General features: G+C 39.8%; 1 protein-coding gene across 5 annotated transcripts in view; it reads left to right on the forward strand.

The window, feature by feature from the left end:
- LOC308396079 (nucleosome-remodeling factor subunit BPTF-like) overlaps nt 1-13,049 on the forward strand; it is a 58,568-nt gene that overhangs the window by 8,661 nt on the left and 36,858 nt on the right. For 2 of the 5 annotated variants that reach the window (XM_080881140.1, XM_080881142.1), the window contains exons 3-13: nt 4,351-4,402; nt 4,618-4,786; nt 6,909-7,169; nt 7,625-7,822; nt 8,822-9,010; nt 9,219-9,394; nt 10,279-10,458; nt 10,778-10,959; nt 11,235-11,366; nt 12,094-12,223; nt 12,797-12,932. In XM_080881140.1, coding sequence (XP_080737266.1) covers nt 4,351-4,402; nt 4,618-4,786; nt 6,909-7,169; nt 7,625-7,822; nt 8,822-9,010; nt 9,219-9,394; nt 10,279-10,458; nt 10,778-10,959; nt 11,235-11,366; nt 12,094-12,223; nt 12,797-12,932 — 1,805 coding nt within the window. The remainder of the gene's footprint in view (nt 1-4,350; nt 4,403-4,617; nt 4,787-6,908; nt 7,170-7,624; nt 7,823-8,821; nt 9,011-9,218; nt 9,395-10,278; nt 10,459-10,777; nt 10,960-11,234; nt 11,367-12,093; nt 12,224-12,796; nt 12,933-13,049) is intronic. The other 3 variants (XM_080881141.1, XM_080881143.1, XM_080881144.1) reach the window with 3 other exon arrangements.

Here is a 13,049-nt window from a genome sequence, read left to right on the forward strand (position 1 = left end):
ACCCACCAAACGTGACACGATTGAAATTCTTTGTTTGTTTGTCTTTTTCAAGAGCTCTAATGAGCTAATATGAGGACAAACATATGTGCTTTATCAGTAATAAAACATGTAAACTTTTTCAGACAGAGTTAACAGCAAATAACATGTCTGAACCTGGAAATAATCTGGAAATTTTAAAAAGGTCTTCAGGTTACAACCAGGCTTTGTTCCCACTCAGTTCAGCCCAGATCAGTGTCACGGTTATGAGTACTGGTCAAATGCCTTTGATATTAACATTCAGGTTGAAACATCCAAAAAGCACAGCCAAGCATAGTCAAACAGACATAAAACAATTTTTGTTCAGTGCAACAAGGTTTGCAAAACGGATAATTCACCAGCAGGACTAACAGTCAGCAATTTCCGTATTCTTTCTATCCACACTGTACAATCATATTGTGGAAATGATTGGACAGTATACTTTTCTGCTGCAGATAAATTTGTAATTGAAGTGGTGATTTAGTTTTTAACACTGTATCATAGGGCTGTGCCATATGACCAAAATCTCATATCAGACATCTATCGTCCGATAACGAATGAATCACAAAAACTTTCTGTAAATTCTGTGAGTCTCGGGCAGCTCGACTTGCGTGAAGTGTTTCCAGCTGGGCGTCGTGTACCTGGAGTCGAGTGTTTTAACCGATGCATGAAACAATACATTTTTAGTCATAAGTTGTAACGGCCTTCTTTGTGAGTATTTATTACACGGCGTGCTGCGGGGAAAAGCCTGTTCTAACGTTTGAGTTTAAGGTTTATTTTTTAGCACCTGACGGCTCTTTTTTGCTTCTCATCCGTAAATACTCTGCATACTCTTTCACGTGATTCAGTTTATTTTGAAAGGTCTCAACAGGATCTTTGAGCTTTATTGTGAAAGTTTTATGTGGAAAATAAACAAGCGGAAAGGCGTTGTTGCTAACAAGCAGTCGTTTGTCCGTCCGTAGTGTGGTTATATTAAATATAAGAGAAAGAGAGAACTTTAAGAAATTAATATAGCCACTACAGTGACCATCAGAACAATGAAAAAATATTGCCGTAAACAGTTTATTTTGCGACACCACGTAACAAACGATAGCGTAAAATGAAACGATAGATGTTTTTTATATCGTCATCCAATATATATCGTTATATCGAACAGCCCTACTGTATCATAACTTGGTTTCATGCATATGAGTACATATCTGCATGTTGGAATAGACCGGCTTTTTATTAAACCAGGCTACATCTCCATTATAGTTTTAACATAACCTTACTATCAGCAGTATTGGTCCCATATGCTAGCAACTGATATTAGTATTGAGCAGCCACAGATGGTGTGTATGTGCACCCGCTGGATCAGCAGCAGCAGACAGTGTGCAACATAAATCATAAAGGAGCGTGAATGACCTAAACAAAAGGAGATTTAGGAGTTTAGGTGGCCTGAGGTTTGTCATTGCTACATTTCACTTTTTTTGCTTCCTCTGCTCCACCCTGATCATCAAATCAGCCAACAGCAGGTGCTGAGCAACCAGTCTTTGGACTACCTTTTAAAAGCTCTGTTCACTTACAAGAAGTGCACAAGCTGTGTATGTGCAATGGGGGGAAATAAAGTTTTGTGCGCACAGATGGCCTGGAGGGATGCTGAATAGACACTACTGTTACATGGCCTGAGGCTTCACATTCCCTTGGCAGGAACTCTGTAGCTGCTGCAAAATGAAATCAAGTGTCCATGTGAAGTGAAGTTGTTCCATTATCATGTAAAGATTAAGATATTTCCAGTTTTGTTTTTTAACATTTAGAGAAAGCAAAAGGATTTATAAACATTTTATGTAAAATGAACAGATAAGCACCGTCATATCATGTCAAAGATGTACTTGAAGCAAAAAAACATGGGCTCTGCCTTTGGGGAAAAATATTAAAGTACAAAATTTCCATACAAAACATGTAATCTCTGTAATCACTTGTTATTGAGAAAGTTGTTGCTAAGAGACCTGTGAGGCCTAAGCCAGCTGTGATACTCTAGTACATGTACTGTAGCTCAAATATTAATATGCATTAATATGTGTTTGTACATCACAGTATTTCAAGGAAATTTCTGATAATATAGAAAAAAAACTGAACAGTGTTTAATCAGTGATTGCAGCTTGCATTCAGCAGCACTTATCAGGGCCAAAAAATGAGGGTATTTTCTATACGTATTTTCCAATGAGCTTCTGTCATTGATGACTGCTACCTAATTCAAAGTGTGAAGCTATTGCCACATGATGCTAGCAGCAGCATTATATGGCAATGGCAGTGACACAGCAGAAATCAAATGTTAGTGCAAAAGTAGCTTAGGTGGCGTTTTATACCTTTTAATACTTAATAATTAAAGTTTTCATCAACCTCTATTGTTTTTGTCACATAATAACATTGAATGTGAAGGATATTTTCTATTCGGGATGCTGTAATTTGTGTCTAGCTCTTTAATCAGCTGCTTTTCCACCGCGTAACCGCATCAGTAGTTTCCATCTACCGTTTGCTCGTCCTGTCACATGGAGCGCAACTAGTGAGTGCTCCAGCAACACTTGGTTGAGTCATTTGTTTACTTTTGGGTCCCTCATTACCAGCTGCTAATATCTCCTTCTTGCGTGCCTTTGTAGCCTGGTTCTACTTGATGGTGTGTTTCTTGAGTTTGATGTTTCTAATTTGCAAATTTTGCAAAGCTTTGTTGGAGGATAATGAAGTTGGCCCCCTTTTTATTCAGTTGCCATCAGATGTGGACACGAGGCGCTCGCTGTCAAACACGTCTGGGTTTGTCTCCTTGTTGTGTGCACGGGGGAGCGTGAACACAGGGCATCTATATTGGTGATATTTTGATGTGACAGTTTTATATCATGTATGTAAAAAGTTTAGACTATTTTTTACCACAGGCAATACAATATGACACAGCCCTAATCTAATGTATATCAAATGGGCTTCCAGAATTTTATATATAGGTATACGAGTTTTATATATAGGTATACGAGATTTAATTTAAAGAATTTAAAGATTTAAAGAGTTCAGTAAATGCAGATAAGAACCAAAAACATGTCTAACAGTCCCTCTGATAGACATGTCAGACCTGTACCTGCTTATTGTTAAGGAATTTATATGTAGTTCACTTAAATAAATAAAAAAAGACTCATTTGAATCAAAACAGAAGATAAAAATAGGCTTTATCATTTCTGACAAGGCTCATTTTGTTCATTTTTTTGGTCAGTCAAGCATACACTTTGAAGATTATGCATTTATTGCTGATCATTCATTTTATAAAGTGAGTCTGACAGTACCACTAAGTCTTAAGCTGCTACGCCTTGCAGTTTTTCTTGACACCCATTAATGTGTTACTACCTTAAGTTTAATATTCAAACCACAGTGGCAGGGACATGTGCAACCTAACAAGAGGGCCACTGTGCAAAGATCATTTCCAGAATCCAGGTAAAAATTCTAATCCTTGGTTTAAATCACAGTTCTCTCCAAAGACTTAGGTGGACATGATTGGCTGTGCGTGTGGTTGCCTGGATACAAAGCATGTCACTTTAACTTAAAACTGCATCCTGCTTTGCACTCTGAAAGGTGTGACTGGAAGCGGCGATGCATATCTCTGCTCTTTTGATTCTCCTTTCAGGATGTCGGTCTGCTCGCTGCTAGTTTTAATCTCTCATGTTGTCTTCACTCTTCAAAGTTACGAAAAACTTCACAGCCAATTATGTTTTTGCTTAGTTCACACAGTTAGTAAAGTTTTGACAGCGATGGTATTTATTTATTTTATGTTGAAAGTTATATAATTACTCTGAACATCACTGACGAGATAAGGTGGCCCATGACAGAAAGCCTCCGTCCTCTACTGTGAAAGCTAGCGTCACAATCATAGCTACATTTGTCTGAATGAGCCAAAGCTGCAGTCAGGTCCTCAAGTTATCTTTCTAAATGCAGAGCTACAATAGAGCCGCAGCGTTGGGTGTGCCAACTCACACTGTGGTCACCACCAGCGGTCGTTTGCGACATAATATATCATGCCGCGCTGCAAACGCTGTATGTCACTTTGCATGTTTTGCACAGCCTGTTTTATGGATCTGAGGAAATGGAAGCGTAACCACACTCTTCAGGGACCTTGTACAGTTCGATATGAAAAATAAAATGAAAAGAATAAATCTCCTGACAAGGAAAAACACAAGCCAAATTAAATCACATAAAGTCCAACAAAGGAATACAGACAGCAGAGTCTGTATTATTTAGAGCATGTCTGCCAGCAACTCTTCCTTCTTCCCCTTAATTCTTTCTTTTTTTATCTAATTTCCCATGTCTCCCCTACAGTGAAGAGGATGGTGAGCTGGAGGACAAAGCCATCTGGTACTACAGCACCAAGGTAATGTGCCTCATCTTGTTGCCTCTGTTGTAGGCTCTTCACCAAATCACATTTAATCATTTTGGATCATCTCTTTTATTATAAACCTTCTTTCTAATGAAATGCTTCCAGGCATTCCCTCTTCTTTTCTTTTTTTTGGCTGTAAGCCTGTCATAACTTTGAGCTCATGAAGTGGAGTGATCATTTACTGAATGCTCCCTGAACATCTCTCTCAGGTGCAGCTAGCTGAGCTGATAGATAGCTTGGATAAGGAGTATTGGGAGGCTGACCTGTATGCAGCCCTTCAGGAAATAAGGGACGAAGTGCACACGCATATGGACATCACCGAGGACCTAACCAACAAGGCCCGTGGCAGCAACAAATGTTTCCTCACTGCTGCAAATGGTAAAGAGATTATCATTTTTTTCTCCTCCTCATAAAATAGGCTCTGACAGTCTCAGATACTCTCTGTTGCTGAGTTTAATCATGCTTGAAAGGAGAATGATCTCTTTTAAACTCAAAGTAATTTTTTCCCCTTTCTCTTCCTGCCTCTCTTTCCTCATTCCTGCCTGCGTTCTCGCCAGTACTCATGAATGCCACCCAGTCATAGATGGCTTGGCCATAGGAATCAACTGAGCTATTATGTAACGTTACGCTGGTCCCAGTCTGGAGCATGTCCAGCACTTGAGCTTCTCTCTCTCCTTATCCCTTTCTTTCTGCCTATAGAGTATCTCCCAGTGTCTTTTGTTTGTTTCAGGGCGTTTTGTGTGTCTGAAAATTAAGAGCGTTTGACCACATATCAGCTCATTTATTATAGCATTTTGTTTGCTCTGCAGTGGAAGTTGGTAAGAATAATACACTGGAAAATATATGCTAGATTAGTCTTGCATTAGTCATGGTTCATAATGATCTTTTCTCTGTTTTCTTTACACTGGGTTTTCTTCTGCCTTAAAACAGCCACTTCAGCTCCTTTAACTTTAAGGCCAACTTTCCTCTGATTGGCTGCTCCTTGTAAACAGAGGGTTTGAATTAAAATTTAAATCTAGTTTATGTATTGCTACATAACTCTCTTATGTTTTGGATTACAGATATTTAAGTCTTAATGTGATAATACGCAGTACAGAATTGGCATACCTTTGTCTTCTCCCCTCTACAAGTTTCATATCTGGTTGGGAGGTGGAGACACGACATTTGTCAGCAGCTCTGGCATTTTCAAAGCAGTTCTGTTTAAACAAAAAAGAAATTTTAGGACAGAAAAGAAACAAAAATATGGAGTTAAACGAATAATTGTAATTCCCTTTTTGTGTGTGTCAATAAAGGCATTTCCTCAGTGTTTGCATGGTCTTCTGTTTGGACTGCTTGGAGCAAGATTTCCCAATTTGGGTAAAATGAGAATAAACACAAATGGCAGATAATGATGTGCAAGATGACACACATGCGTTCACAAAGAGTTGATGTACTAAACAAATATCAAATTGGCCACAAAATCTTCCATCAAAGCCTACAAGCTACCTCTGCAAACATAGATTTGTCAGCGTCAGCAATAAAAACAGATGTCAGTCATTTGCATTTTTGGTGTTTCTTTTCCCTTGACCTGTTTTTTATGTTTTGTTTTGCTTTTGTCTTGCTGCACTGGGATTTTAGCCCTTGTTTTTTATCAGAATTGTAGTGTTTTGGAGAGATGGCAGCCTCACCTGAACAGTCTTTCTACTGCTTTGTTTGAATTCTCCCTGGCTATTGATGCAGTAGGACAATGTATGAATCAATAGTCGTGCCATCCAGTTTTTTTTTTTTATTACTTTTGCTGTATTTCAGTTACAGCAGCACAGGGAGAGGTTTTACGTTGACCAGTTTTACATTCACCTGTCGTCAGACCACCAAAGATTCCTGTTTCTAAAGCACCCTTCCAGGATTTTAAATACCCAGCATGCCCTACCCGGCAATGTCACTCTTGCTGTGTGCGCCAGCACTGGACTAGTTGACCTAAAATTGACCCTTACTAGAATCTAGCTCTATTGGGCTGCTTCTCAGCAAATTCTTCCCAGTTTAACACAAGTGATTATATAGATATTGTACGTGCTACTTATCGAAATCATAAACAGTCTAACGCTTCCACCATTCATAACATCAGGAATCCATTGAAAGGCAGTTCTCTTTTCTCCTAGTTTATGTTTAAAAATAAAGTCCAATCTTGTCATATAATGTACTCACATGGCTCATTTTTCATTATCATTGCTATTATTTCAGTCATCATTTCTATCAATCCATCTACTACTTGTTGATTTACTCTAATAATTAAATAAAAAAGTCTTCATCAGTTTTCTTACGGACATTTAGATGATCATATACTGAGAACATCTCAACCACCAACATAAACATACGAAGACCAAATGTGTTTTAACTCTTTTTTTTTTTTTTTTTTTTTTTTTCCCAGTCCTTCAAATTTTCTTGTACCTTCTCTTGGCTCAGCCCTGAATTTGACTTTTTCTTTCGTTTATTTCACTTTACGTCTTCCTCTTTTATCCAGAGGAGATCCTGGAACGATTGCGGGCTAAGAAGGAGGAGGAGCTGGAAGAGGTGAAGAGACGGGCTGCTGAGGAGGCCCTGAAAGCGCAGATGGAGAAGGAGAAAAGAGAGGTGGATGTGGAGAAGGAAGACGAAGATGTCAAGTTGAAGGATGAAGGACAGCAGGAGGCCAAGATAAAGGAAGCGGCAAAGGAAGAGGGGGAGCAGCGGACAAAAGAAGAAGAAGCTACAAAGAAAAAAGTGGATGGTGTGAAAGCTGGAGGTAATTATGTTTCTTAATTTTTTTTAAAACCCATAAAAATATGACCAAATATATGCTACAAAGTAATAATCATAGGAAAACAAAACATGTATGCAGCCGTCTTATTCTGCTTTTGAGCCTTGAACAAACGACATCACTGCAATCCTGTGATTAGTTATTGATTGATGAATCAATTTCACACGTGTTTGACCTATTAAAATGCTGTGAGCATTTCAAGACAAGCCACAGGCTGGCAATCACAAAAGGACATATGCCTATTCACATCAACGTCTTGTTGGGACTATGCTGCCCTCTGTGATAAAGAGGCATTTAAAAAGAGCAATAGCACTTGTATTGCACGTACTCTAAGAAAGACAATACACAAACGTGCCCAATCATCACTTCCCCTCTCCAGTGTCTCCAAGTAACCAATGCATTATCAACATATTTACAATGTTGCTGCTGTTCATCTGTAGTCGGTGAAGCTCCTCCCACTGGCCAAGAAGGCAATAGTAGCATCTCAGATGGATCCCTGCTTCCAGCAACCTCTTCTCCAACGCAAACGGTCACTGCAAGCCCTAGTGTGGCCGCCGAGGCTCCGAAGCCTCCGGCCTCGACCGCAGAGGCTCTGACGGAGGCGTGTTCCCATATGGAGGTCTCTAACAGCAATGAAGGTAGATAGATAATATTTAAGGGAGAAATTGCCCTCGTTAAGCTGCTTTTGGAGATCTGCTTCCCTGCTACAGTTTGCAACTTCACGGGACTGAGTGATGAATCTCATTTTCATTCCAACATTTATTCCCAGTGCTTTGGTGTTCCTCTTTGCATGTTGCTCTCATTCCGTCTACTGGCTTTTGTGTTCAGTGGTGTAGTTACTTCTTGAATATTGGCTTTTGTCTTGAAACTGTTCCAGTCATTTCGTGCTTTAACTCAGTTCCTCACACTTGCTTTCTTTAAAGAGCTAAGAAGCTGGTTGTGTTGTGTTGATTCGCAATCACATTGCATTGTCTCTGCAATCAGCACGACTAGAAACGCTCCTTTAACAGCTAGAGGCAGCATTCACATTGTCTGGTTCTTCAAAAAGCTTTTCTTTGGCTGCTTATTTGTAATTGCTTGTTTGCAACTGCTGCCTTTGATTAGACATTGCTCTGTTTATTAATTGCTTTTGTTGGGTTGATAGCTCAGTTACGATGTGCATATACTTCTCCAGAAAACTGACTCATCTTCATCATTGATGTCATGTGTGCACAAGCCTCATTGTTGAGCGTTTCTTTCTCTGGACTAGTAGCCTTTAACTTTCAAGTGACCAATCGCTACACCTGAAGTGTTTATGTGCTGCATGCATTAGGCATGGCTTATCAGCAGAGGGAGCCACAGCCCCAACATTTTTCAGAATGGTCAGAAGAAAGTTCCTGTCTTTACTGAAACTGAAAGATTTTTTTTAAACCTATATATTAACCCTTCACTTTTTGACCAAGTTTTTAAAGGCTTGGTATTCATTTTTCTAATTTACAATATGTGCTGTTTACTTTTGTGTTGTTGGGTTAAACGATCCATGAAATGTGTCTCGGATTGTTACCCACGGAATAGCACAGTTGAGTCACATTACTCTTAATTAACCTGTCAGCTCTGTATATGATTAAATTTACATTTATTGTATTTTGCCTGTTCAGCAGAAAACCCGCCATCAAATTCTGTTCCTGTCAGTGGCGATGGCATCCCCAGCCTAAGCCAGCCTCCCCACCCCATTGAGGAAAACAGTAACAGCAGTACTGGAGCTGGTGTCCCTCCGAGGTGTCCTGAACCCCCAGACTTGGCTGACAAGTCCTCCCAGTCATCCCTGGCGAGCCTTGATGATGCAGGTCTGACAAAACAGCGTTATGTGACTACATTATACTGAATGATGCTATATTATACTACCTCATTATACTACCTCAGAAGATAAACGATCCCAGAAGAAGCTGTTCACTATGTCTTACTAATCCCCACCACACTGTATATTACTGAGTTTATTACTGAGCTGTGTATCACTCCCTCTGCATCTGAGTGAATTGGACATTGCATTACCAGGGGACGGTAAAGACTCCACCAACGGTGAGGGGACAGGTCCCGGTGCTAAGAAGTCATCAGCAACTCGCATGGTGACCCGGCTGAGAAACCCGGACAGCAAGCTGAGCCAGCTGAAAAACCAACAGGTCGCAGCTGCTGTTCATGAAGCCAATAAAGGCTTCAAGGAGGGCAGAGAGGTAAGAAACCACCAATGGATTTGGGCTTTTAGACTATACATGAAAAATTGGTGCCAACTTCCTAACATGGGCGTTCAGACCGGCATTTAGATTCATGACGTTACAAGGAACACAAGGATTCCCACAGATTCTTTCAAAAAAGTCTTAAACAGTGTTTTTTTTTTCCTTAAAAGTATTATTTTTATTTGCGATACTTTGATGCTTATAACTAAGATATATTCTAATGCTTTATCCAACAAATCATATTGTCTATTTTTTTTTTTTTTTTATTGCTGGCTGTAAAATTACAGTCAGCAATAGTAAATGTAAGAGAAAAGGGAGGAGGAGCTTGTTTAAGGATATAATGAAAGGTTCAGGGAATGCTTCGTTATTGCTGGTAATAATTTTACTGTGACTTGGAAAATGCACAGAGACAACATTGGTATTGAAAATAAACATACATTATCATCTTCACCTGAACCACCTACTGTAACGCTGGATATTACGATATAACGCGGCGGTTGTTCAGGCGTGTCATACTCATACACGTTTTCATAAGTTTTTTTTTTTTTTTTTTTTTTTTTTTTTACTTTAGCTAATTTCAAAGCTGCATTGTCAGTGTGGGTAGTTCAATTCAGATTACTTTTATCTATATAGCACCACTTAAGGCTCTTAAAATTGTCATGTTAGGACCCTAAAATAATGGAGAGAAAGCTCCAACAATTGGGAAGCACTTAGCAGCAGTGGGAATGAAAAAGTCCCTTCTTGCAGGAAAAAACCTCTGGCAAAACCAGGGTCAGGGAGGGGCAGGCATTTGCTGTGAACAGTTGGGAGTGATGGGAAGAAGACAATAGGGACACGTTTTCCATTCCAACTGGATTTTCATTCTTTGCTTACTTTTTTAGGTACTGGTAGTAAACGCACAAGGTGACATCACTCGCGTCAGCACACGCAGCAGCAAAGATGTGGTAATGAAGGGGACCCTCAGCCAATACTTCAAGCTTGGGCAGGAGGGCAAGTACCGCATCTACCATAACCAGTACAGCTCCAACGCCCTGGCCCTCAACAAGCACCAGCACAGAGAGGCAAGTAGCATGACATCTTTATTTCTAACATTTGAATGTTCTTTCATTACTGCATCTGTCTGCCTGGCTCTTTGGTTACGGTATTCTTCTGCTGTTTTTATTTGCATGTGTTTCTACTGTTTTTATGGTAGTGCTAGTCACATTGAAGTTGTCCTCACTTGTGAACATATGTGTCTTTACTTGTTATATGTGGCAGTTTACACCAGTTACTATCTAGTTACAGATGTGGAATTAAGTTCCAAGTGAAAAATCTCATTCAGTTCTTTGAGTTACTGGATTCCAATTCCCAACTAAATTCCATTTATCTGTTTGTTTACAGGACCATGACAAGAGGCGGCATCTCTCCCACAAATTCTGCATGACACCAGCAGGAGAGTTTAAGTGGAACGGATCCATTTATGGCTCCAAGGTTCTGACTATCTCCACATTGAGGCTCACTATCATTCAGCTGGAGAACAATGTTCCAGCACCATTCATGCACCCGAACTGGGCGTCACACAGGTATAAAAGGATATAACAATAATATCTCATGTGCTCCACTGGCTTTGTTTAGTGGGTTTTAGGTTTTATGTCATAACTTGCTAGTGAGGTTAACATCTTTCAGTAAATCAGTTACTTTTTGGGTCAAAGTAGCATTTTTAACAGATGTAAAAGCAAATCGTGGTCAGACTGTCCGCTTACAAATATTCTGTAGCCTAAATCTGAAAGAACCCAGAGTACAGGAGGAGGTCGAAACATGCTAAAATGTTGTTTTTGTTTATTTTTTTTCTTTCAAGGACCAATTGGATCAAAGCAGTTCAGATGTGCAGTAAGGCCAGAGAGTTTGCACTGGCTCTGGCCATCCTGGAGTGTGCAATCAAACCTGTGGCCATGTTGCCCATCTGGAAGGATTCACTGGGCCATACCAGGTATGAAAATCTTTACATATTTACAGTGCGCACCATACATGCTGCTATCGCTTCACAAACACAAATAAATTGAGTTTTACAAAAAAATTCAAATACCTTGAAGAGCTCAAACAAGCTTTCAGTGCACGTACATGGGGGGGATGTGCATGCAGTTAACTGGCAGAGCTGATCTTACCCAGATCAGATCAAAAGGCCCACCCTGGCTGTGAGGCATAATATTTAGATTGCAAGTCCACAACCAGCCACCACCCACCCCTGCCTCTACGACTGCTTCAGCAACACAAGGGCTCTTTTGAAGAAGTGATTGTCCAAGATTTCACAAGGTTAAGAGCAGAATGTGTGTATGTGTAAGCCCGAACTGTTAGTAAGTGAGAGAGAAAGTGGCGTTTCAAGGACTTCTATCAGTGTGTATATGTGGGAGGTTTTCATGGAATGGTTTCAAGACTTGCTGTCATCTCCTCATCTTTAATCAGAGTTTGAAAGGAAGAAGTTTTTGTGATCCATCGCCATGTATGATGTTATCACATGCAGCAATGATAATATTGTTGATGCAGCACAAATTTCCCACGTGTGGGACTAATAAAGGTTATCTTATCTTATCTTATTCTATGAAAACAAAATTTCAGATGCAGATTGCTCAAAAACGACTTGTTTTCTGCTTCTCTTAGCATAAAGATGGAAACATTTAAAATGTACGAGCTGTATGACAATTTAAAATGCATTTCAGGTTAAATCGCATGACATCCATGGAGCGTGAGGAGAAAGAAAAAGTAAAGAAAAGGGAGAAGAAGTTGGAGGATGAGGAGACGTTGCAACAGGCCACCTGGGTCAAATACACCTTTCCAATAAAACATCAGGTAGGCGCCGCACAAATTGCTGCAGTTGAACTGATTATTTAAATTCTGGCACATGAATTATTGAATGGATGATGGATTTCATATGTAAACCTGGATAAGCTCATCCAGAGATTAGCACATCATTTCAGATTGGACCATGTGTAAATTTGTACTTAATACTGTGCAGGAAGACCACAGTTAAATGACAAATATGTAAATGGTAAGATAGGCAATCATGCTTAGATGCACTTGTGAAATGATTGTGCACTAATTTTAATGGTAACTGCAGTGTGTCGGTCTAATCTACATCTGCATTGAAACTTTGGAAAATGAGTCCTTTTAGTGGGAAACACTGAAGTGCATGTTGTGCATACATGCATGAGGGCCGATCAAAGGCTCTTTGATGCAGAAAGTTAAGCTCTGCTGTGAGTTATTTCCCTCAGCAATTAGTGATCGGTGTGCAAATAACTTTGTAACCTTAAAGCTCTTTGTATGATCACCCTCTTAGTTTCCCACCACATATTTCCCCCCATGTGAATATTTTCGCTTTACCTGATTCCTCTTTTCTTGCCTACTTTCTTGTCCTACATGTAGGTGTGGAAGCAGAAAGGAGAGGAGTATCGTGTTACAGGCTACGGGGGCTGGAGCTGGATCAGTAAAACTTATGTGCCACGATTTGTTCCCAGACTTCCAGGAAACACCAACGCCAACTACCGCAAAGAACTGGAAGGTGTGGAACAGGAGGCTTTTATGGCATATACTGTGCTTTTTAGTTATTAGACAGATTTGTACCTCATTCAGTTATTTTTACGTGTTATTGTTTGTGTTTATTGGTCAACAGTGAATT

Source organism: Rhamphochromis sp. 'chilingali' (assembly GCF_963969265.1).
Source record: "Rhamphochromis sp. 'chilingali' genome assembly, chromosome: 4".
Taxonomy (NCBI): domain Eukaryota; kingdom Metazoa; phylum Chordata; class Actinopteri; order Cichliformes; family Cichlidae; genus Rhamphochromis; species Rhamphochromis sp. 'chilingali'.